Source organism: Camelus bactrianus, chromosome 27, assembly GCF_048773025.1.
Source record: "Camelus bactrianus isolate YW-2024 breed Bactrian camel chromosome 27, ASM4877302v1, whole genome shotgun sequence".
NCBI lineage: Eukaryota > Metazoa > Chordata > Mammalia > Artiodactyla > Camelidae > Camelus > Camelus bactrianus.
The window spans coordinates 32,079,644-32,104,769 of NC_133565.1; the positions used below are offsets into that span (position 1 = coordinate 32,079,644).

At 55.1% G+C, this 25,126-nt stretch overlaps 1 protein-coding gene across 5 annotated transcripts in view; it reads right to left on the bottom strand.

The window, feature by feature from the left end:
- LINGO1 (leucine rich repeat and Ig domain containing 1) overlaps window positions 1-25,126 on the bottom strand; it is a 184,548-nt gene that overhangs the window by 9,241 nt on the left and 150,181 nt on the right. The window contains exon 1 of one of the 5 annotated variants that reach the window (XM_074353961.1): window positions 8,051-8,656. The exons of the other annotated variants lie outside the window; for them this stretch is intronic. Coding sequence (XP_074210062.1) covers window positions 8,051-8,056 — 6 coding nt within the window. The 5' untranslated portion in view covers window positions 8,057-8,656. Of the gene's footprint in view, window positions 1-8,050; window positions 8,657-25,126 lie in introns of those variants that run through there. 5 annotated transcript variants of the gene reach the window in all.

The window sequence follows — 25,126 nt, forward strand, 5'->3', positions numbered from 1 at the left end:
TCCCCTTCCCCTTCTTCAGCAACGCCCTCCCAACAGGGAGAGAAAAATCAACCTGAAAGAAAATTGAGGTCATGTCCTTTGTTGTGTATAATTCTTTATTTTCCTCTTGCTCTTGGTCTGGCAAAGGGCTGCTGGGCCCCCAGGGTGTGTGTGTGTGTGTGTGTGTGTGTGTGTGTGCGTGCGTGCGCGCGCACGCCCGCCTGCTATCCCTTCCCCTGCCACAGCCACTCCCTGCCTTCCCTGGCCCAGTGCCATCAGCCCCATCTCTTAGGTGCACTTGGAAACTCAATCCTCTCCCAAAGGTGCTCACCTGGCCTCTCAGCCATGGCCAGGCTGGAGGGTGCTGCCTGGGCACGGAGTGGCGAGGGCAGCTGCCTCTGTGTGGCCCTGGGCAAGCAGCCGGTCCCCTGCACCTGAGGGAGGAATGCCCCTGCCCACCCCACGGCCCTGCCCATGGAGCATAGCAGATCTCAGGAGCTGCCAGCCTTCCGGCCAGCCCGCAGCCCCAGGCCATTTGCGGGATAAATTATGAATTTTAATTGTCAAAGCGTCTTAGTGTTTAAAGGCTTCTATATATAGGCTCTGCCTCCAAGAGCAGCCTGCTCAGTGGGGAGGGGCAGGGCTGGGGCAGGGCCTGGAGGAGGCGGCTTCTGGCTGGGTAAAGGGCACTGGGCTCACAGGTCCCAAGCCTGGGCTCCAGCCAGGGAACCTGGCCCTGCTGTGTGACCCCAGGTGAGTCCTGGACCACCCTGGACCCCATCCGCTCCTCCATAGGATTGTTCTGAGGTAAGAGACCAGTTGGGAAGCTAGGATCCAGCCTGAGGGGGGCAGAAGGGAGCCACTGATTCTGGGAAGCCTCCTGTTGTCTGTGCTGGTCCTGCCCGAGTGAATAGAGCCCGGACCTGGAGTGGAGCTGTCCCAGAACTGAGGAAGGGCAGGCAAACACCCATGCAGCCACCTGACAGGGCTGAAGGAAAATGCAGCTCCTACAACCCAGTACCTCTCTTCCCATTTCTCTCTGGGTCTGAGATGCCAACCCAGGCCCTCAGGGGCAGGAAAGTATCCCCACAGGCCTCTGGCCCCACCCACCACCCAGGCCAGGGCCCCTTGGGAGTGGCCCTGCCTCATCTCCCACCAGCCCTACGCATCTTCCTGGAGCACCTGGGGTCCTTTCCCAGTGCTCCAGTCCTCAGGCTCCTCTACCTTGGGAACAGCTCAAACTGGCCCATCTCAGGCTTTGGAGGCCTGGAAACCAGCCAGTCCCCACTTGGGAAGGTCACAAGCCTTGAGCTTGGGAAAGGGGGGAGGTCCCAGCCTCAGAAACCCAGGGTGTGGAGAGGAGAGCTGAAGGGAGTGGTGGAAGTAGTATGGGATTTGAAGGCCAGAGGCCTAATAAATAGAATGATGATGATGATGATTGGAAAAACCCTTACACAGGGCCTTTGGTGTGCCAGGCATTACTCTAAGCACTTTACCTATAAAAATTAGTTTAATTTCACCACAACCTGTTGAGGTAGGTCCTGTTCCTATCCCCATTTGCAGATGGAAAAGACAGAAGAATAAAAAGGTTCTGCAGCTTGCCCAAGGTCACACAGCTAGTATGATATGAACTCAAACAGGATCCTGTTTAATCTTCACAACAATCCTATTAGGTTGGTACTGTTATCCCCATTTTACAGGTTAGAGAATTGGGGCACAGAGAGGTAATGCAGCTTGCCCTGAATCACACAGCGGTAAGTGGCAGAGCTGGGATTAGGTCTGAGGCAGTTAGACCACAGGTTGTCCTGACTACTCCCATATACTGCCTCTCTCTGATTCAGGTTCAAGGGCTGCTTGCTGAGCAGATGATCTTGAGCAAGTGGCTTTATATCTCTGGACCCTGAACTCCTCATTTAGAAAACAGAAAGGCAGGCTTTATACCACCCTCACTGGGCTGGGGGGCAGAGAATTCAAGGAGAGGGAAGGGAAGAGACATTTATATGGAACACATATATTAAATGCTTTGCAAAATGACCACATTCTGCAACCCTCCCCCAATACCCTGTGAGGGAAGTACCATTAGCCCCACTTTACTGATGAGGAAACTGAGGCTCCAAGCCATTAATTCACCTGCCAAAGGTCACTGAGTTTGTCTAGCTCCAGAGGCACAATAATTGAGACCATCAAGCGGATGAGGAAACTGAGGCCAAGAGCATCAGGGACTTGTCCGAGGCCACACACCATCTCAGGGTTAGGGCCTGGGAAGAACCCTGGCCTCCTTACTGCAGCCACCTTCTCTCTCCAACATCATGCGAGGGTAATATAGCCTTTTGATTCATGGTGTGGCCAGAGTAGGGACGGGTAAAGGTTTAGGTTATTTCTGCCTCAAAAAGGGGAAAAGACTTAAAAACAATCCCCGATATATCACAAACCAAGGTCCAGTAGTGAGTTATTTATAACATGGACAGGCAAACTATAAATAAAAACACTTGCCCTTCTCCTGGCACCGACCGTTCAAAGCCCTCTCTGCTCAATTGAATCTTGGCCAGCCTCTTGCCAAAACCCATTTTCCCAAACTGGTATATGTCCTAAGCTCAGTATCAAGAGGTGATGAGCCCCTCTGGTCAGACACATATAAGGGGTGTGTTATGCTCAGGCACAACTCATGCCATCACCTGGCTGCCTATTCGTTAAAGCCCAGACTTGGGAGGGTGGTGGCATCTCTGCAAATCTCTAAGGGGCGTCCCAAGGCAGAAGGTGCAAAAGGTCCTGGGCAAGCAGCCGGTCCCCTTGGAGGAGCACCACAGGGCGGAGCCAAGACCATGGGCAGAGTCATAGGGGAGGCCCATTGAACTCAGTGTGAGGAATCAAACAAAAGATCAGAAGGCTCAGGATGGAAGACGTGCCTTGGCAGATAGTGAGTGAGCAGGCTGTCATGAGAGGTATGTAAGCAGAGACCATGAATCAGGGACATTGGAGGAGGACTCCTCTGCTGGAGTCCACACCTCAGCAGCCCCTCTCAGCTCTAAGATACCCACATCGTGCACCCAAGAGAAGGGGCCTGACAGGCCAGACCCCAACTGCATCTGCAGCCCTGCGCTGGGCCAGGCAGAGGAAGCATGCTGGCCGGGCCCCCAGCCCCTCCCAGAGCCACGAGGAGGTTCTCTGCAGAGGGAAGCAGAGGAGGTCGCAGAGAGAGATTAATTCCCCAAAATGGGAAAAAATAGAAAAACACACACACCACACACCCTAATAACATGTAATAAGAGATTGGAGACGAGGAACAATGCCCTGGTAATGTCACCCTGGTGGCAATCAATTTGGGTGTCACATGAAATAGGCATAATTATTCCACCAGCCCCATCGCTCGTCTCTACCCAGCTCCAGGGGCCCAGCTCCAGGGGCCCAGGCCCAGGCAGGGAAAGTGCTGTGGAATCAACTGTTGGTGCACCAGGCTGGCAGAGGGAACTGCTCCAAATTAGCTTGCCAGCACTGGGTTTCTCAGCCCCTGAGAGGAGGCAGGGGCTTGAGGGCCTCACCTGTGAATGCCCAGGAGCCACCTTGTTCAGCCATCCCTCACTCACTGTGTGCAAAGGCAGTCAGGGAGGATGAGGTGAGAATGAAGGAGGAACAAACATACATTTGCTCATCAGTATTCATTCCCCGGGTCACCAGGCTCTCACCAAGCACTCACCAAGGCCCAGCTCCAGGCCAGGTGCCAGGGTATAGAGACGGGGCTTATCAGGGGGCTATGCATTATTAAAATAATGAAACACAGGCTCCCTCCGCCTCCCATGCTAGGACCACCGCTGCCCATCCTGCAGGTGAACACAGAACCACTAGGGATCCTTTGGCTCTAAATGTGCAGGGACCTAAGCTCTCCGTGATCTTTCTTTATTCCCACTTTCCCAGGGAGTCCTTCCTCCCTGACTGCTATTGCCCACCCCTGAGCTCAGGGGTTTGTACTGACAGCATCCCAACGCCTGAGGCATAAAGAGGATGACTGCTTAGTGAGCATCCCTTACACATGGGCTGCTGCCTATCTCAACCCCCATTTCAAACGCCAGAAACCTTGAATTCCAGGAATGCAAATCAAGACCATTTTACACTCATTCAGTCAGTAAAAACCAAGATGTCTGCACATACTGAGTGTTGGTAGGGGTTGGGAGTAATGGGGATACTTCAATAGGAAAGCACAAATGGTCCCATTTGGAAAACACCATGGCACATTTTCTAGTAAAGCTGAACATGAGCATGACCTACAGTCCAGCAATTCTGCTCTTAGCTGTGTGCCCCCAGAGATGCTCTGCATGTCATCTCAGGGGAGGGGACAAGAAGGTTTACTGCAGCAGTGTTTTTAAGAGCAAAAAGGGAAACAACCCAAATGCCCCTCAATAGAAGAATAAATACACCATGTTATGTTCAAACAACAGAACATCACGCATCAGTGAAAATGAATGAACTACATCTACCATTATTTGCAACAATACAGATGAAACTTAGGAATATCATGCTGAAGAAAAAAGACAAATTCCAGAGGGCTCTATACAGTTTCATGTTCCTTTTTAACAAAGTTCAAAAATAACTAAAACAGAACAATTCTCTATATTAAAATTCAAGATTTTAAAAAGGCAATGAAATGCTAAATAGATAATTTAGAGGAGTTATTAAGGTTATCAAGGGATGGGTGAAAAGAAACACATGGGAAGATGTATATTATTATTAAAGTGCTAGTGTTCAGGCCAGGGAGTAGGGTCAGGGTGTTCATTATATTAGTCTAGTAGTAGTAATAATACTAAATATATTGATTGATTAATTAATTAACAAGCCATGCCTGGATCAGTGAGTAAGAGCCCTGGACCAGAAGTCAGGAAGAAGGCTTGTAAGCTGGGGACTTTGGGCAAGTCATTCCATCTCTCTTTCAGTTTTCTCAGCTTATAAAAGCAAACCTCTGTACCATCAATAAAGCTGAGACTGAGAGCATATCACTGATACCAATATGAGTAGCTAGCAGTTCTTAAGAGCTTACTATGTGCCAGGCACTGTTCTAATCGCTTTGCATATATTAATACACAGACTTCGTAACAGCTGTTTATCATCCTCACTTTATGGATAAGGAGATAGAGGCCCAAGAGATTAAGTAACTTGCCCAAAGTCATAAGAGCTGAGATTTGAGCCCAGGCATCTGGCTCCAAGGACCATACTCAACAACTTCACTATAAAATGACACTGAAGGAACTGAACACACATGAGGAAGAGACTGTTGTCAGCACAGCTCTACTGGTCCAAGGATATTAATTCATTCATTCAACATATAAACAAAGGTCAGCATGTCTTAAATGCATTTGGAAGTGAACTTGCCTTTCCACACTCTTTCTACAAAGAACAGTCCCTGATTCTGGAATCTTGCTTTCTGTGTCTCTGCCAAGTCTTCTACTCCTTCAAGAGATACCCAGTCTCTCTCCTTCCCTGGAGGACCCCTGACTGCCTCAGCCCCCAGGAACAAATCTCATCCTTCTCTGAGTGCCTGAGTGTGCTACTGAATACCCTGGCTTGGCTCTCCCTAACCCCTGCCTGGGGCATCCTTGACGCCTTATAGGCTGAAGACACTATGTCTCCCCCAGGTAGTTCTTGCCACTGCTCCCTGGTGCCTCCCAGTGTCTTCCCTATCCCAGGGGCCAGGCAGGAGAGCACAGGGGATGGGTACGGATTGCCCTGAATGTTCAAGGTAATCCATGGGAGCCATGGAAAGGCCTAGCCCAGAGCAGAGCAAGCAGCTCAGCCAGGATGTGTAGAACAAATGCATGAATGAATTGGCTGGTACAATATTAGATGCAAACCTGTGTGATTCTATGCTGTGGGTGCCTGGAGGGTCAGTGATGTGGAGGAGTCAGGGAGGCTTCCTACAGGAGGGGCCAGGAGAAGAGGAGGAGACCATCTGGGTAGGAACGCTGAACCAAGCCAGGTGATGGGGGGACATGTAGAGGGATTGCTGGGAACAGAACAGGCAGCCATCAGTGGATGACCATCAGGAGGGGGAACCCTGAGGCTGGACGGCCCCCATCCTTCCACAGAGCACTACACACAGGACAGCCAGACCAAGAGACCCCGGCCAGCAAAACAAAGGCTGTCTCTGAGACAACTACCACCTGCAGCCTCCCCTTGCTGGCGCTTCCCTAGCCGCACAGGACCCACCTCCTCAACCCTCCACCTGACACTGTCTCATTTCTCAACAGGAACGCATTCCCCCGTCCCCCAGACCCAATCACGATCCTCTCCCCATTTGTTCTGGTGGCACTCGGAGAGTAGCCCCAGATGAGCCGTCACTGGTACCAGGGATCCTGTCTAGCTTTACGCTGAACAAGGACCCACCCTCACAAGACTTTTTTTCCCTTCTTTTCAGTGTCTCCTTGGAATTCTGGATTTTAGAAAACAGTATCTAGCATAGGACAAATGGATGCTCAGGGCATGGAGGAGCTGACCCTAGGACCAAAGAGGACTACTGCAAGGCATAGAGTGGTCTCTCCATTGTCCTCAGCACCTACCCATCCCCCCAAACCTGGCCCCTTGGATTCAGGACCCACTCTAACTCCAGGCACCAGGGAGCACTACAGCCTTGACCAAGCCCTAGCCAAGGCCACCTCACTCTTAAATTGGTAGGGGTGGAGGGGGCGGAGCCAACAATAATACCAGAGGGGGCCCACCCTCACCTTTGCTAAGCTGTCTTCCAGGAGGGGCAGCTGGGTGTTGCCGGGAGCCCCCATCTGGGTTCTGAAGAGTTCCTGGCCTCTCCCCTCTGCCACCTCAGCCCCTCCCTCCTGCCTCAGGCCATGGGGAGAAAGCAGGAAGGGCAGACAAGCTGTCCCAGCAGACCAGGTGCTGGCTTCTTCCCGGAGGTGTGAGGACTCTGAGCCCCTCCCTGCCCACACAAGGACAAAGGGTCTGGGAGCAGCTAACCCTCTCTTCCCTCACAGCATTCCTTGCAGGACGTGGGGAAGCCCCAGGCTCTCTGCTGCCTGGATGCCCCGGCTCATTGCTCCCTGGGCATAGGAGGCACCAGTGCTGGAGCCACTGGCATAATGATCAGCAGGGCTGAGCTGGAGTCATGGACCAGGCTGGGCTGCGCACCCTCCGTCTGCCCAAGCCAAGCAGGGGAGGACTGAGCTGGCAGGGAAGGGGCTTGCCCAGATGGTACTGCCCCCACCTTAGGGCTTCCTGCACTGCCATTCTCCCAGATGCCCCTTCTCCCCAACCCCAACCCCAGGACCTCTGAGAACAAAGAGGAGATGCTGATGCCGGCACAACCAGGGCTGGACAGAGCTGGGCTGGGACCCTGCGCAAGACACAGGAAGGGACAGCCCACTGGGACTGGCCCCACCTCTCCTCAAAGTGGGATCCACCTGGAGGTGCCTGGGGGAGCAGGATGCCCATAGCCCACATTGCAGAGGTAGGGGGCCAAGAAGAAGGCCCCTTGTTCTCAGCTGGTTCCCACCTCCCACCAGCTCTGCTTCAGAATGAAAAGTGGGGCAGGAGGAAGTGAGAAGCCAGGGCTGAAGACAAAGGGGAGGCCCCCAAAGGGTTCCGGGGTCCTCCTCAACCCTAACTCCCTCTCCTCCATTCTCCTAGGCCCCCCAGTTCCCCTCGCCTTCTCCTCACTGGGCAGGAGCTGGAAAGGGGTTGCTCCTTGTTAGGGGAGCAAGGTGGCGCCCAGCCTGGTGCCTGTGGATAAACCTGGTCCCCGATCTGCGTCCACCCGCTTGGGAGTGCCTGGTGCTGCTAGGGCTGCCTCAGAATGGGAGGAGGTACGGAGGACCAGCAGGACTGGGACCCCTCCACAGCTGCGGGGTCTCAGCTAGCCTACCTGGTATTTGTAGGGGTGGGAGGAACGGGAAAGGAGGAGTCCTCAGTTCTGAGGTTTGAGGGGAGTCAGATCTGTGACCCAAAAGCGGATCTGGGTGGCGCTGGGGTGCCCCGCTGCCCCAGGAGGGCGCAGCCCGGGCCGACGGCGGCCCCCAGGGGCGCTCGCAGTGGGGCTGCCCACTCGGGGCTGGGCCGCGGCCGCCGGGCTCACCTGCATCTCGCGCGCGCCGTCCGTCCGCTCCGCTCGGTCACCAATCGCATGTCTCCCCCGCCGGGCCCCAGCCCCTGCCCAGCCCCCTCCTCCGTCTCCTCCTTCTCGTCCAACACCTCCGCCCGGCAGTCCGCGCGCCCTCGCGGGGCTAGCTGTCCGTCTGTCTGCCCCACGAAGGCGGGAGCCAAGCCGGAGCCGGGGCCGGGGCAAGGGCCAGGGAGTAGGGAGGCTGGAGGCCGCGGCTCCGGCGGGCGGAGGGGCGGGCGCGCTCAGGACGCGCGACGCGGGCACCACGAGCCTGGTTCTGCGCCCCGGGCCGGCCTGGAGCCGCCGCCGCCGCCGCCGCCGCCACCACCTCTGCCGCTGGGGCCGGGGTCGAGGCCGGGCGCGCTCCGCAGCGGGGTCGGGGCCAGGGCTGAGGCCGGCGGGCAGCGGCTGCGCATGCTGCTCGGAGCCCCGCGTCGGGAGAGGGGCCGGAGCGGCGCGGGTGGGGACTCCGCGCGCTCCGAGGCCGGGACCGGGACCCGCCGCCTCCTGCGCTGTCGCCGGCCGCCCGCTCCGGCTCCCGCGCCGGCTCCCGCCCGGGCTCCGCGCTCTGCCGCGGCGCAGGGAGGGAGCGCGAGGAGCGAGGAGCGAGCCAGGGAGGGAGGAGGGACCGAGGGAGGGAGGGAGGGAGCGAGCGAGCGAGAGAGCGGCGGGAGCCGGGAGGGGGAGGAGAAGGCGCGGCCGCAAAACCGAGGGAGGGGGGAAGTGAGGTGGGGGACTCGGCTTCTTTCAGCGAAGGGGGCGGAGAGCGAGGAGCGCCCCAACCACCACCCTGCGCGGATGGGGCAGCGAAACTGGCAAGGCGGCGCGGGCTAGGGCTGCACCAACCTTGCGCGGGAGCCGGCGCCCCAGTGCTCCAGCCCAGCACACAGCCGCGCCCCTCCGAGTCCCGGGCCAGCCCGGCCCCGCAGAGTCCGGCCTGCGGTACTCTCGGAGATGTGCGCACCCTCGCGTGTGGCCTCATGTGTGTGCATGTGAGCGCGTGAATGTGTTCACACGTGTTAACTGGGGTCATTGTACGCTGCCATGTGGACCGGCACACGCATGTGAACGGGCAAGGCTCCCCACCGGCAAGGGTTGTTTGGAGGACGGCGTGGGAAGGGTCAGGCCGAGAGCCTCGGTTCTACGCCTTGTCCCTCTTCTCAGAATTGTGTGCGAATCCCTGAAGGGCCCACATCCTGGCGGCCTTGGAGCAAGGCAGGTAGAGAGGGAGGCTCCAGGGGATGGCGAGTAAGGTGCGCCCCGCGGGTCTACCCGGAGCGGGGTCTTGCGCCCTCTTTTGCAGCCTGGGTCCCCGCCCAGTCTGACTTCCTGTCCTGCAGAGGGCAGCAGGCCTCTCTGGCCGCGAGCACTGCACCCAGTGACCAGCAGAGGGCAACGCAGAGCCTCAGTCTGGATTTGGCAGTCCCTCACCCTGCTCCCCACCAGCAGTCCAGGAGAGTTGAGGCCACATACTCAGATAGGCCCAAGGAATGGACCCTCTCCTCAGATCCAGATCCTCCTTAACTGACAGATACAGAGGATCAGCTGGCAGCAGTGTCCTCACAAAGACTGAAGAGGGCTACCACCCTTGGGACCTCACCTCTTCCACTGTACACCCCCTTCCATCACCTTGAAGCTGGATGCCCTTTAACCCAAGCTACTTTGATGAGAATAATCATCAGTGCTGAAACTAGCAGGCATGCTCACCCCTCCTCCACTGTTGGGTGTGCATCACATGAGCACAATCAGTGCTCCTGACACCTTGAGCACACAGGTGCTTGGGGGCCACAGGAACTAGGGAGAAGACTGGTCCAAGGCCTCTCAGTCTATGGGGCAGACACGGGGATCCTGCTCCCAGTGCCCATTCCCCAAGGAGCCTGTCTGACACTCACTGCAGATACCTAGCTGGCATGATGGGGCCCCCAGTGTCCCTCCACCCACAACACCATCTTGCTTCTCCATTGTTTGGGCTCACACATAGCCCAAAGACTTGCACAGACTTTCTGTTCTAACTAAACAGAGTTTAGTACTTCTCAGTCTCACTGCTGCACCATGGCGCTGGACAGTCAGCCTGGAGAACTATCTCCTGTTTTCTACATCTGTTGTCATCCTCGGCTTAGCTGGAGCCCCATCCTAGCAAGTGGGGATGCTGTGCTGTGCTCTGCTCTCTACATTCAGCCTCCAACAACCCTGGGAGGAGGCGCTGTTGTTCCCTCTGTGACAGAGAGAAGGAACCCCAGGCTCAGAGAGGTTATGTGATTTCCCTGTGGTCCAACAGCTAGTAAAGCCTGGAAAGGGAATTTGAATCCCCTTCCAGGGTCCAGTAAACCAGCAGGGGGCAGGCTTGGCAGAGGGACTTATAGGTGGGCAGGGAGGAGGGGAAGCCGCAAAGGAGTCCCCCTCCCTTCCAGAGCCCAGCGCAGGCGGCTCCCTGGCCCCTCAACTCTGTGCCGCCTGGACCCCCTTCCCAGGCTCCCCAGCTCCCCCACCCCGGCTGTTTGTGAGTTATCCGTGAGCTCCCGCCCTCCCGCGCCGCCTCCTCCCACCAGCCCGACAGGAATAGTCGCTCTCTCGCTCCTGCGTAAAGGCTCGCCAGGCACCCGGCGGGCGCGCAGACCCGCTGCGGGGCGGGGGCGGGGGCGGGGGCTATTCCTGGTGCGGCGACTGACGCAGGCACTGCACGGCCACGGCGTATCTCCGCCCCCGACTCACCTGCTCGCTGCCTCAGTGATCCCCTCGGATCAGGAGATCCCATCCCCAACCCCTAGATGCTGGCCGAGGAAGTTGGCGTCCTGGGGTGAGGTCTCCTGGGGCCCACAGTTGTCCCTTTGCACCTTTGAGGCTGCAGAGATGACCAAAGAGCTGTGTGTCTGGGAGGAACTGCCCTAGAGTCTTAGTTCTCCATTGTAAACAGTAGGCAAGCCATTTCTCCGTTCCTGTTTCTCTCAAAGAAATGACCCCTCCAAGCACTCCTTGTCCTGGTTCACCAAAGACGATATGGGGAGAAGAAGCTTTGAGGGAAGAATGTGGAGAAAACGCCTTTTTGAGGGTTCAGCCTCAGCCTGGTGAGCGTACAGGCCCCTGGCCTTGTCACCAGAGACCCCATAAAAGTGGGGGGGGGCTGTGACTGGGAATGCGAATCTTTCCATTCCTGCCCAGTGTAATGGTCCCCAACAGAGCACTCTCAGGGATCCCCAGGCCATGAAGAATGTAAAGCATCAGAGTGGCCCAGCCCAAGATGTCACTGGCACAACCCAGAGATTGTACCCTGGTGCTACAGCTGAAGAATGCTCACCCACACCTCCAAGCTTTTGTCCTTATTGGTCCGCCGACTTGGCATGCCCTCTCCCTGGTTTCCACCTGTGCTTCAAGACCAAACTAAGACCATTTTCTTCTATTCTTGTCTCTCCTCCTCAGGCTGAAATGCCCTTGGAGGCAAGGGCCCAGTCTCCTCCCTCTCTGTCCTCAGACTAGGAGCTCCAAAGAGCAGCCTTGAGACAGCATGTCTCATGGGTAGGCACTCAGCAGATCCTGGCTTTGGGGTGAAAACTCAGCAAGTCTCAATAAAGCAGGAGTTGATGGCTGGAAGGAAAAGGAGGCAGCCTGAGTGCTCAGAGCAAAGCAGAGAAGCTGGAAGGGGTTTGCTAGGGGACTCTGGAAGAGGGGAAGGACCGTCTAACCTTTATTCAGCTCCTACTGTAAGCCAGGATCTGAGCTATACTTTGCATACTTCATCTCACTTCAAGATTGGGATAGTGATCCCCATTGTACAGATGAAAATACTGAGGCTCTGGCAGGGCTGGTGACTTGCCCAGGTTTACTCTGTGTAAGAGGTAGAGCTGGGCTTTGAAGCTCTGTGTGTCTGGTGTCAGAGCACAAGCCCTGTTCTCCCCCACTCTGGGAGGCTGAGGAGGCAGGAGGCAGGAGGCAGGACCCAGTCCCCTGGGGCACAGGAAGGCACACATAAGCCTGCCTGCATGCCTGCTTTGTGCTGGTCCTGCTTGCTTGCATCCCAGCAGCTCTTGGGGTTTTACGATGATGATTATTTCTGAAGGCACTTGAAATTAATGACAGCTCTAAAATGGCTGGGACAGTGGAGTCATTGCTGAGACCTCTAATTAGCAAGAAAAACGGAGACCAGGAGCCGGGGAGGCAGGTGGGGGCTGGGCAAGTGGCACTAGGCCTGGAGCAGGGTTGGGGGTGTGGGTTTTATGCCACATGTTTGATTCTGAGTGTTCTTATTAATTTGCTGTGTGACCTTGAGGGGAGTCACTGTCCCTCCCTGGGTGAACGCTTCCCTAGCTATGCAATAAGGAGTTGGCCTGGGAGTGTCTCTTAAGTTCAGGATTATGTGGCCCTGCCTTAATGGGGAGAGTGGGATGATGCCACAAGAAGGGGCTCCTTGAAGGACCCTGAGTTCCAAGAAGGCTGAGGCCCAGAAGCTGGAGGGCCTATAGCCTCCGGAAGCCACTGAAGAAGCCCTGCACTCATCCATGGCTCTCGCAGCCCTCCATGCTGGGGGTGCTGAGGCTGTTGGTATAATGAAGTCCTGAAGACTAAGGCTGGAGTGAAGTGGATCAGGAAGTGACAGAAAATCCATAGGTCAAAGCCCCGTGCTGGTGCAGCCATGGAGTGGGCGAGGGATGGGGGCACTTGAGGGGGCTGAGAGGAAAGTTCCCTCTAGGAGGTGGGCCTGGAGCTGTGGCCAGGGTTAGGGCCTTCCTTCCCCCTCTTAAGCCCTTCCCTAAGAGCCATCAGGGGCTCAGACACACCATGGTTCCACCTAGGCATGTTACAGAGGGTCTGGCTGAGGTACCTAAAAGGGAAAGGACTTACTCAAGGTCACTCATCCAGATGCACCCACCCCTTGGTCCTCCACGTCTTGCGAGGGGCAGTCAGCACAGGGAGGGGGGCTGGGGCTCAGCTGAAAGGGACTTATTTGCACAGTGGCTGGCCCAGCTGGATGTGGAGACATGCTAGTTGACATGGAGGGACACTACTGTGTGGATACAGGCTGAGGCCAGCACTCTAAGGGCAGGGGTGTGGAAAGCCCACCCTCACTTCCCTGGGGGCATCCTCTTCCTTGGCAGCCCCCACTACATGCATGTCTTATTTATCACTGACCACTTTCTCAGACCCTAGACCCACCTCTTTGAATCCTTTCTCCCACTCCCCTTCCAGTGCAGGGCACCGTGTGGCCCCCTCCTTCCATAAGCCTGCTCTAAGCACGTCAGTCTCCTGCTCTGAGATGGTCTTCGTACCCTTGGGCACCTCTCTAAGCCGCGGTTTCCTCCTCTGTAAGGTGAGACTATCAGTAGAAGTCACTTCACAGGGTTGGTGCCAGGATCTCATGACTTAATGTGCAGTCATCCCTCCAGGACCCCAACAGACACCAGAATTCACAACTGCTCAAGTCCCTTGCAGTCAGCCCTCCGTATCTGTGGATGTGGAAACTACGGGTAAGGAGGATGGAATTATAACCAGTACTTGATGCGGGACCTGGCACACAGTAGGTGCTTGATAAATATAGGTATTTTAATGGTTATTATACTTACTGTTACGGTTTCTCTCTGCCCCCTGACCCCTGACCCTGCAGCTCCTTCTCTGTTAAGACAAGGGTCTACCCTAAGGTGCCTTTCAGCATTCCCATTAGGAGAAGCCTGGACCAAGATCTTCATTTTCTGAGAACAGGCACACACTAAAGGCAGGGATTGATCTTGTGTCTCCTCCAGTTTCCACAGAGAACCCAGAGCCCAGATTCCAGAGGGTCTGATGTGTGCAAATCAAACTGAAATCCATTAATCAGGAAGAACCAATTGGTTCCCCTGGAGAAGGGGGCCAGGGCATGGGGGGCAGGGATTCTCACCTCCCCTCATCTTGGGGCCTTGATCACCCACACCTCCACTGGAAATGTTCCAGCATCAGTGACATTCACTTATTTATAAGCAATGTAGGCAGCAACCTCCACTACCTGGAATCGCACTGAGAACTGGGGGAGGCCAAAGGTTCCTGGAGGACTGAGGCAGAGCCGGCAGAGAGATGAGGCCCTGGGGCCGGCCCCTACTCAGCCTGCTGGGCTTGGCGCCTGGTGCTGCATAATACCTAAGAAGCAAGAAATTTGTCTGGGGCCTGTCAGTGGAGGGGCTTGTCAGCCTTGCCCACCCTGAAGTCCCTCCAAGGGAATATCTGATGTGCCTGAGCTTGCAGTTAGCTCTCCCTAAGAACACAGGGAAGTGTATACTCTGTTAAACGCATGCACACACACACACAACGTCCAAATGATTAAAATGAGAGCAAAACAAAACAAAAAAAAAGCAAATATAGAAAGTAGTTTGTATAAAGGGACCACACCCTGGCTCCTTGGGAATCTGGGCTCCAGGCTTGGCAGAGCAACTTCTTCCAAGAGCCTGGCCTCAGCTGTCCCCATGGATCATGTCAGGGGGAGCTTGAGCTAATATGTGTAAACAGACAGCACTATTAGCAAATGCATTTATTAAGCACTTGTCTTGAGTTCTGTTGTGCAGGAAACTTGTTTATTAACTTAAGGCGGAACCCGTTATTAACTTAAGTCAAAGGCAGCATGGCAACTAGAAAGATGTCCAGCCCCAGAGCCAAGCAGTCTTGAGTTCCAGTCCTGGCTTTGTCTCTAACCGCTGTGGGGCCCTGGGCAAGTCACTCTACCTCGCTGGTCCTCAGCTACTCTGTGGTAGGCAGCCCCTCAGGTGGCCCCCCATGGTCTTCTGGAATATCCTCCCCAAAGCCATTTGTGCAATTTTCTCCCCTTGATTGTGGGCTGGACTAACTGACCCACTTCTAGCGAACAGAATATGGCAGAAGTAATGGAATATCACTTCTGAAATTAGGTTATCAAAAGACTGTGGCTTCCATCTTTGGTACCCCCTACCCATCACTTGCTTATTCGCTATGACAGAGGCCAGCTTCCCTTGGGGGAAGACATATTACCTCCCTGGGCTCGCGGTCTGTTCTTCTGTGGTGTGGGAGAGACTCACCCTCCTTCCCCCTTCCTAGGTGTGGACTGAGATGCTGGGAGAGTCTTGATTGATCAATCTGGAATATTTGCAGAGGCCCCCAGGAGCCAAGCCTAGGGCCAGCTACATAGTAACAGAGACTAAAAAGGAAGTGTGGACAAGAGAAGGCATGAATAAGGTGGTTCAATTCAACACAATTCAGTTCACTTCAATTTTGCATCAACTCAGTTCACAGACAGACAGTGGTTGAGGTTAAGGAATATTGCGCGAGTGCCTATAACATGCTGGGCCCTGTATTAGGTGATTTTCTAAATTATCCCATGTAAGCCTCAACCACAACCCAGTAAAGTAGGAACTGTTCTTATCCCCCATATAACCAATGAGGAAACAAACTCAGGAAGGTGAATAACTTCCCCAGGTCACACAGCAGAGCTGAGATTGTCAGGATCTGCCCTCACTCCACCTTGACCCTCCCTCTGTGCTGGGGGCACAGAGGGAGGGTCCAGGTCTTGCTGCCCTCTGGGGATCCCAGTCCAGACCAGGAAGGTCTAGAGGAGTTGGAAGATGAGGGAGATGTGTGTGAATGGAGCAGTCAGGACAGGCTTTCATGAGGAAGGGAGGGGGCAGGAGCATCAGTGGGCTCATTAATGGTGAGGCAGGTGGAGGCGTTCATCCATCCATTCTCCCACTCATTCCCTTAACAAACATTCACTACAGCTTTCTCCGAGTCCCAAAAAGCCCAAGATCTCATGCACAAGACTCAGCAGAGCATGATCTAGGCTGAGGTGAGGGAAGCATGGGGGGTCACGCACACACAGAGCAGGCACTGAGGAGTCAGGATAGATAACCAGGAGGTGGTGACGGCTGAGCTGAAATCCAAAGGGTGAGAAGGAGTCAACCAGCTGACGAAAGGTGGGGGGATGGTGTTCCAAGCAGAGAGAACAGCAGGTGCAAAGGCCCAACCCTAGGACGGTGGAGAGAGACAGCTGACCCAAGGAAGGCTGGCAATGGCCAAGGTGGTTCCAGCTCAGCTGAGAAGGAGGTTTGGGGCTGAGGCTGCCACCATTTGTCTCCCAGGTAGGATGTCTGCCTGCTGGGTTCTCTAGCCAGCTGGGTCCCTACAGCTCAGCCCAGTTGTGCAGACAGGGCCCCTCTCTAGAGGGATTAAGAGCAGGGGAGTTTGAACCATAACGGCGCATGTAATTATGTGCAAAAACGAAGGAGAGCTCTTTAATAATTGATGGTGGGAGAGAGTAAATATCGGCAGAGGCACCCGGCTGCATCGCCCCGTCCCGTCTGGCTGGGACCCAGGGCAGCCGCCTGGCCGCTAATATGCCCATAAATTATTGAAGTTATAAAGAAGAAAGCAGGTGTCATGTCGCACCCATAAACAGCTTGTTAGCTAAGACTAACGAAGGGGCAGCCTGCCGCTTGGCATTGCGTGGGCTCCCCCCACACCCTCCCTGATTGCAGAGGGAGATGGATGAGGGTGGGTGTGGAGAAAAGCGGAGAGACTGGCTGCCACCCTCCCTCCACCCCGCCACCATCCTGACCCACTGTGAAATCAGGTAGTGCTGGGAGAGAGAGGAGGTCCACAGACATGAAGAGCCAAAAACGGGCCGTGAGCTCCCCATCACTGCATGTGCAAGTAGAGGCTGGTCAACCCTGCCCCAGAGGACAGCAGAGGAGCCAGAAGAACTCTGAGGTCCTGCCCTGATTGATGTGCTGAGACTGGCTGAGGCACTGGGAAGAACTGGATGCTGGGGCCAGACACACAGGATGCACATCGCAGGGAAGCCACCTGCTGGCTGTGTGACCTTGGGCAAGTCACCTACCCTCTCTCAGTTGCTTTCCAGTCACTCTACCTGGGGATAGTTATGCCTATCTTGGAGGATTGTGGGGAGGGTCCTAGGAGCATATATACATAATACTCCTGGGGCACATGGCTGTTGTGCATAGGACACTCCCTCTGCCTCCCTCGTCCAACCCCAGTCTCACAGGGGCTCCTAATTAGATCAGGCCTAATGAGGCTTCCCTCTGCCAGACTCTGTCTATGCTTCATTTAAGGCCTGAGTCCAGGACATTAGGAGGAAAGGGGAGACAGATGAGGAGGAGTAAGCTGCCCAGCTGCCAGGGCTTGGACCACCCCAGGCGCCACCACACACAGGGCACCCCCACCCCAGGGAACAAAGGAAGAAGATGGAGGGGGGCTCCAGAGCCAGAGCTGCCAACAGAGAGAGGCCTCAGGGGCAGTGGGGAGAGGTAGGAGGGATGGTTGAGGATGCTAGCATTTTGGCTTCTCAGTGATGAAGAACTTGAGCCTCACTGTCTCTAGGGCTGTCATCTGTAGCCTCTAAGATGCTCTCTTCCAGAAGGTGGAGCCAGGCAGCCTGGTTTGGGCACTTGGGTGCCCATGGTGTGCTCAGCTCTGCCAAGGGCCACACAAGGCAAGAGGAGGCCGTCCAGGCCTAGAGAAGGTGCCCCGGAGAGGCAGCCAGACCACCTTCCATAACCTGCCTGAGGCCACACAAGGAGCAGGGCTGGGCCCACCATGTGGGCTTGGCTTCGGGCAGCAGACAGGCTCCTGTCCCTAGTCCTGAAACACCCTGAGGAGAGCATTCATTCTGACTGTGGTTTTCTTCTTTCAACGAAAGAAGTTTTTATCAGTTATGCTTTGAGCTGGGCCTTTCCTCCAGGGTCTCTCTGCATCCCTTATCTGGTGCAGCCTTGGTCTGTCCCACTGCAGCCTGATTTGCAGATGCACAGAGAGGCATCATCGCTGCCCAAGGTCACACAGCAAATCAGTGCTGAAGCCTGGAGCCAGGGCCTCCTGCCTCTCCCCACACCTGCTGGACTCCGCCCTGGGAGAGGTGGGAGATTTGCACACTCAAGCTCAGTGCTGGGCACTGTTGTGACTGTTGGGATGAGTGCACTCTGACAGCCACTGTGGCATGGTGTTCTTGGGAGCTCTCTTCCTGCCTGAGAACTCCCAGCCCTCAGCACCTGCCTCTCCATCACCTGCCCAGTGGGGCGAAGGCAGCTGAGGCAGGTGCCTGAAGTGCCAGCCAGGTGGTCTGGTCAGAGAGGGATGGAGGCATCTTGGAGGGCTGGGTGCTCACTCGGGACCGAAGGACACCTCCCCCCACCCCACCCCGACAGGGGACATCTTTGCCCAGGATCACATAGGTCACATATGGGGAAGCTAGAACATGTCTGTCTGCTTTCAAAGTCTCCACCAAACTTAACAGGGGGAGCGCACAGAAGGTGCAGCGGTGTGACCATTGGCTGCTACAAAGAACTGGATGGGGTGTGCCCTTTTGGAGCTGGGCTGATCAGGTCAGGCCACAGCCACTTGTGGCCCCCAGAGATCAGCATCAGCCCCTACCTGACCCTTGAGGGGCTCTCCCTCTATCTCTGCCTCTCTCTCCATCTCTCTGGCTTATTCTCCTTCTCTCAGAGGGTCGGGGAGAGAAAGGCAGACCAGACTCCTGGGCTGGTGACAGGTGGACCCGACCAGTCCCCCTGGATAGTGCTAGAAGCTAAGAAGGAGTGGGGAGCAGGAAGGCTGCCTGGGCTGGACCAGGTGGGAGAGCAGGGTTGTCCAGGGGGTCAGGGGAGATGCAGGTCCCTGTGCGTAGGACTAGGGGGTTGAGGCAAACCTCGAAGGCAAGAAGGACTCTCTCCCTTCCCTTAGCTAGGCCAGACCTTGATAAGGACTGCCGGACCATCGGTAGTAGTCAGGCCACACAGATGGGGAAGAGAGGCTCGTGTGGGAATGTGAAGGATGGACACACAGAGAGGAAAGCCCAAGAGCACTCCCACAGGGCCTCTTCTGACTACACGGGTCTGCACCCCTTTTCCTGCCATTCTGGGGTGTGCTGTCCCACCAGTCATATCACGGGGGGTTCCATGGTTTAGGGTTTCCACTCAGAGAGGAGCCTCAACACTGGCCCAGAGGCAGCAAGCCAGAGGAGACTCCTCGGCAGGGATGCGGGAAACTGGGGCATCCTTCCTGAGAGCATAGCACCACCCCTAGGAGGACGCCTGGGCTTTTCGCCCTCCTATCTCATCTCCCTTTCGTACAGGACTGAGCAGGAGGAGGATGTATCTGCAAACAGGGCAATGGGTGGGTGTGATGAGTGGGAGAACCTACTGGAACATGCACCCTCTGGGAAGAGCACTTAGGCAAGTCCCTTCACTTGCTCCAAAGAGTTGTGAGGATTAAATGACATGATCCATCCAGGCCTTGCAAACAGGGCCCAATACATAGTCAGCCCTCAAGAGGGTGCACCATTGTGATCATAAGTCTAGTTGGTGCAGCAGTGTCTGCTTTGTGTGTGTATACAGTTTTTTGTGTCATGGTTTCTTAATGTTGATGTTGTATTGCAGATCTATGCTGTGTGTATCACTGTTAAATGTGATGTGTCATCTCTGTTGTGTGTATCAGGGTTAGGGGTCCTGAGCAGGACTTTTCTGCCTCTCCCTCATTCTCCAAGCCCCATCAATCCACAGACAGAAAACCCAAGCCCCCGTTCAGGGCTTCCCAATTGTGGTCTGTACCTGGACTGGGCCCTCCCTCTCTATCCCTTCTCTGCCCACGTTGTCCTGGGAGCCCATTCACTACAACTGGCTGACCAGAGCCTGGAGGGCAGGTGGGTGAGAGGAATACCCTGGTTCTAGGGGTCCCAAGGGCAGACCTGAGTATCTACCTGCTCCTTCTGGGCCCGCCACCTGCTTATGCCATTTCTGTAACCTGGGAAATGAGGTTGGCACTGGTAGAAGAATGAGTGACACCAGGAGGGCAAGAGAGAATCTATCACGTGTGTCCTTGAGATGACAGGAAATAGGCCTCAAAGCAGGGCTGAGCCAGGCGCAGGCTGAGCTCTGGCTGACTTCTCACTGGCCACACCTGAAGCTGATGGCCACAGTGCTGGACCGGTTCCCTCAACCCCTTCAGCAACATGTGCAGAAAGGGCTACTGTGCCTATCTCACAGATGAGAAAACTAAGGCTCAGAAAAGTGAAGTGACTTGCCCTGGTAGAGCCAGGACTAGTAGCCAGATCTAGCCCTAGTGAGTGACAGTCACAGAGGTTTGGGGTTGGACAGAGGACCCCCAGGTGGAATCCTCTTCATGGGGTAAGTGACATGACTCAGGCTGCCAGCTTGAGGTGGAGAGATGTGGAAGGCCCCAGACAACGGGGGCCCCCACACTGAACCAAAACATGGGCTCACAGACTCAGATGCAGTGTGTTCACACCACCTGCCAGGGTGTGAAAACCAGCCATAAATACCTGCATTGTCACGGTGGCTCATCAGGCAAGTGGGAAGGCAGGCCTGGTGTGCCCTCAGGAAATTTCTCAGTGACTCACAGACTTGTGGAGCCCCCTCTGCACACCCAGACACTCCTCCTCCCATATACACACCTCCAGAACTGGCTTGTCTGGGAGCCTCCTTCCTCCTCCAAAGAGAGCAAGCACCAAATCAGGGGGCTGAGGGTCTGGGAGGAGGCAGCCCTGACCAGCCAGTTTGCAAAGACTCCATACATCACAGCTCAGGAAGCAGGGTCCAGGGAGGATCCCAGGACATACAGTGAGTGGGTAGAATGGGGCGGAACAGAGGGCTGACCCCGAGGCCCACTCCTTCTCGCTGTCTCTCTCCCTAGAGGCAGCCCAAGCAGCAGGTGGACAGGTGGACTGCATCACCACTCATCCTACCAGGGCCCAGCTCTCTCTCTACTCTTGAACTTGGCAGGGACATTTTCACATTTAGTTAACATGCTGGAGGTGGGGGAGGGGGCGTGTACCTGCACATCTCATGGCCAGAGATAAATGCTAGCTAACATCTGAAGTGTGGGAAGTGTCATGAGCCTACTGTGTGTGCCCTCCCCTCTGCAGACAGGTTGGTTCCTAACACATGCAGGGCTGCTGCCTCAGACCCTCGCCTGCTTTGCTGCTCGCCTGCACTCACTTTCTGCTCATGCACAGCTTACTGGTCCCCCTAGAGAGCTGGCACCAGACCCACTTTAGAAAGGCTGGCAGCCCTTCCTTAAGCCCTGGGAAGTGAAAAATGAAAAGAAGCAAAGTTAAACATCTTGCTGATAATTCTCCCCTTATGGTGGACATTAGCCAGCCTTCTTCAGGTGTAGAAGAGGAGATAGCCCAGGGGCATAAGATCCTAAACACCCCTCAGGCACCTCCACTGCCTAGGGGAGCCAGGAGGCCCCGGTAGAGCCTCAGCTTGCCTGGTAGTCCAGAGTGAGTCCAGCGAATGAGCGAGTGCATGAGCAGACCTCAGTTTCCCCATCTGCCTGCACTGCCTGCTTCAGGCAGGGGCCAGCGACTTGAGAAGGGCCTCCTGCAGGAGCCAGGTGGGGCTGTGACGGGGGCAGACACATCTATGGCCCCCATTGTCAGTAAAGGCATGGGGACTGTTCCTGCCTGTGCTCTAGCTACATGTCAGGGAAGTGTGTGTGAACCAGGCCTATCGCCCTGAAGGGACCCCACCCAAACACACAGCCCCCACCCCCACCCCACCACACACCAGTGTGCAGGAGGACCTGAGCGTGTACACGAAGGCACCACCCACCCTGGGCACACATGCTGGCATACTCTGGTTCTGCCCCTATAAGGAGTCCTGCTTCCGGGCACCCTGCTGTCATGACAACCAAGAGAGCTGAGTCGGGGGTTGGGATGGGGAAAGAGGAGAGGGGTGAGGGGACTGGGATGTGGCTCACAATTCGTGGAGAGGACCAAGCTCTCCTTCCTTCCTCTTTGTGTCCCAAATGTAGGTCACAAATCTATGATCAAGTGGAACTCGGACAGGAACCTGGAGTTTCCTCCACCCCAAGGAGGCCAGAGCAGAGGCTGGCCAGCCCTCACTCCTGGAGTAGATGTAGTAGAGCATAAACCCACACTCAGGGCAAGGCTGGAGGGCCAGCCCCTGGCCTAGACATCTCCCCACGCTGAGTCTGCCATGACTATTCTCCCATCTACATCCCCACAGCCTGAAGTTCCAGCCTGAGTGATTTCCTCCAGGGGCCTCTGAGGTCTCTCCGTTCTCAGGAACACCCCAGGAAGGGCGGGGACTTTGACAGTCACAAGTGACTGGGCTAGGATTGCTGACAGCCAAGGAGGGTGTGCTCCTCTAAATTAGGCCCAGAAGAGAGGCAGGACTCGCAACAGATGCTGGGGAAAAACAAAAATGCCTAACACTTCCTGAGCATTTGCTCTGTGCCAGGTACCAGGGCCCTCCTATAATCTAGGCATCAACTTGCTTCATACTCTCAACAGCTCTCTGAGAAAGGTGCTATGAGTGTCCCCATTTTACAGGTGAGGAAATAGAGGCACAGAGAAGCACAGTAACTCACCCAAGGTCACAGAGAACTAGATGGCCCCCTGGGTACATTCTAGCTGAAGAGTGTGGAGGTCGGGGAAGGCTCTGGGCTGGCTGTGAGTGTGGTAGGGAAACTAGAACTCATTTAATCAGCTATCTAAGTGCCTATTTTACAGGTACTAATGCTAAAACCAGGAGGACAGTTTCCCTAGTAGCCTCCCTGGTGGGAATCTAGGGATGGACAGGTGGCCTGCTCCAGAGACCCTCAGAGCAGGCTGTCTTGAGGCCCCTGTGCCGTCCTGCCCAGGTCAGAAGGCACTAGGAAGCCGGAGCTGAAAGCATCCCAGGCTGTCTGTCAGATCGCAGGCCAGGTGAGAGGTAGCTCAGCTCCCAAGAGGGTCTGACACAAGATGGGTAGTAGTCAGGGCAGGAAGGGAGGAGACGGGAAGCCCAGGGAAGGGAGGGACTCCCAGGCATCTGCCTAGAGGAGGCAGATGCTCAGGAGTGGCAGGAGCCTGATCTTCACAAAGGGGGACAGACATTCTAGGAAGAAGGAACAGCAAGTGCAAAGGTGCGGAGGCTGGACAGAGCGAGGTCTGTACAAGGCCCATGGAGTGGCCACAACTGCCCAGCATGGGGTCGGAGTCAGAATTTGGTTAGAGGCCAAGCGGGAATCTGGAAATTCCTCTCCAAGGTCTCCCTCCCCAGCACTGAGGGCAGTGTTTAACTCATTGTTGAGATGCCACCTTCTCTTAAAGGCAAGGGGCCTGCGGGCCTCCCTGAGGTTGAGCAGGAAGACTCGCAGAAAACAATCCCAATGTTAAAGACCATAGACAGCTTCTTTCGCTAGAGCTGCCTTTGACCCTGGGTTCAGGTGAGCATGCAGTGGAGGGTGGCTCAGAGCACATGCTGGCTCAACGGCAGCCTTGCTGAATGCTGTTCCAGGCAGCCTGAGAAAGGCCCTGGCAAAACCTCTCTCCCCTCATGCTGCTGCACCCCATGCCCTCTCTGCCCTGTCCGCTTTGCCCTCTCCTCCTTTCCCTCCCCACCTCACTCCCTTCTTTCCTGTGTCTTTCTATCATTGTTCCTTTATTTTATTTTCAGCCCTCAGCACTTTTCCTGAAAGAGAACAGCTGGGCTGCTATAGTCACAGAGGAAATATTTTTTTCACTACTTTGCAGATTCCACTTCTCTATGAAAACTGATGCCACCATTGCTAACTGATGGATGGATGGCGATCTATTTGATTCCCTTGACTCCTTCTTTCCTCCACCTCTCTGGGCTCAGTTCTGAAGTATTAGGGAAGACAGGGCAGTCAGATGGAAGAAAGGTGGTAAGTAGAGAGAACTTTGGCATCAGGTGGGCAGCTGGGACCTTCAGTAGCATCATTAAGCCCATTTTACAGATGAGGAGACTGAGCCCCAATATCCCGGATACAACAATAACTATAATACTAACACTAGCCATAGAGCTAGCATTTAAGGAGCACTTACTGCATGCCAGGCACTGTGCTAGGCACTTCACATGCAGGAAACTATGAGGCAGACACATTATCCACCCTGTTTTACAGAGGGGAAAACTGAGGCTCAAAGAACGGAAATCACTAGCCCAAAGCCACACAGCTTGACCAGCGGAGCTGGAATGTCCCCTCATACAACTATGCACATGGCCACTCTGCCAGCTGGACCTCTCCCCCGCCCCCCAGCTGGCTGGTAAGTGAGAGAACCAAGATTTGAACCTACATTTGTCTACATTCGCATCCCATAGCTGGGCTCTACTCCATGTTGATTGCTGTTGCCAAGAGAACATCAAACAGCAGTTCAAATCACAGGATGCCCTGGCCTGATCCTGACCCCAACCTGATTCCTGAGGCCAAGAAACACAGAGCTTCAAGCCAAGCCTGGCTCAGTCTCTGACCTGCCCTCTCTGGGCCTCAGAAACCCTGCTAAGAAAGGGGAAGACTGAACAGGCTGAGTCCTGATAGCAACAAATGAATTGTGGCCAAGGCCCCCTCAGGGCCACACTGAGCAACCATGCCCTCTTCCCAAGGGTCAACTTTTGCTGACCCCGTTCTCCAAGGTTGAGAACACAGGCAGGCCCCTGCCCCTCTGGGGTCCCAGTCTGCTCTCTGTGGCCAGAAGACACAAAGAGGGGACAACAGGAACCACGACCTGGGCCTCAAACTTGCTGTTATACATCCCAGTGGCCCCTGGGAATCTTACACACACACCCTGGAGCACCCCCTGCAAGGACAGGAGGCCCTCAGCTATGCATGTGTTATTGTGGTTCTTGATCTGTGTACCCTCAAGTCCAAACTTAGGGGAAGTGCCTTTAAGACACATCCAAGGAGTGATTGTCAGTCCTGCAAATTAAGAGGTTATTTGGATCAGACATGGGAGTGATGTAAGATAGCAGTCTGTATTATCTGCAAACCCAGAACCCTCCTTGGCTGTCCAATGTAAATATGTTTTAATAACAACACACATATTCATGCCATTGGGAATGTTCTAGCCTAATGTGTGGCTGGTATAAATGTTCATGAATTCAAAGTAAACATCATAGGTGGTGATGCTGTGTTCAAAGTACATAGCTTGTCTGTGGTAAGACAGAGGACTTCATGAAAAATATGTCTGGTTGATGGAAATGCACGTGTGGGATCAACAGTCATGCATGTGTTCACTACAAATGTAAGGTTGAGGCAAATACCCACGTGAATCTGCAACGTGAG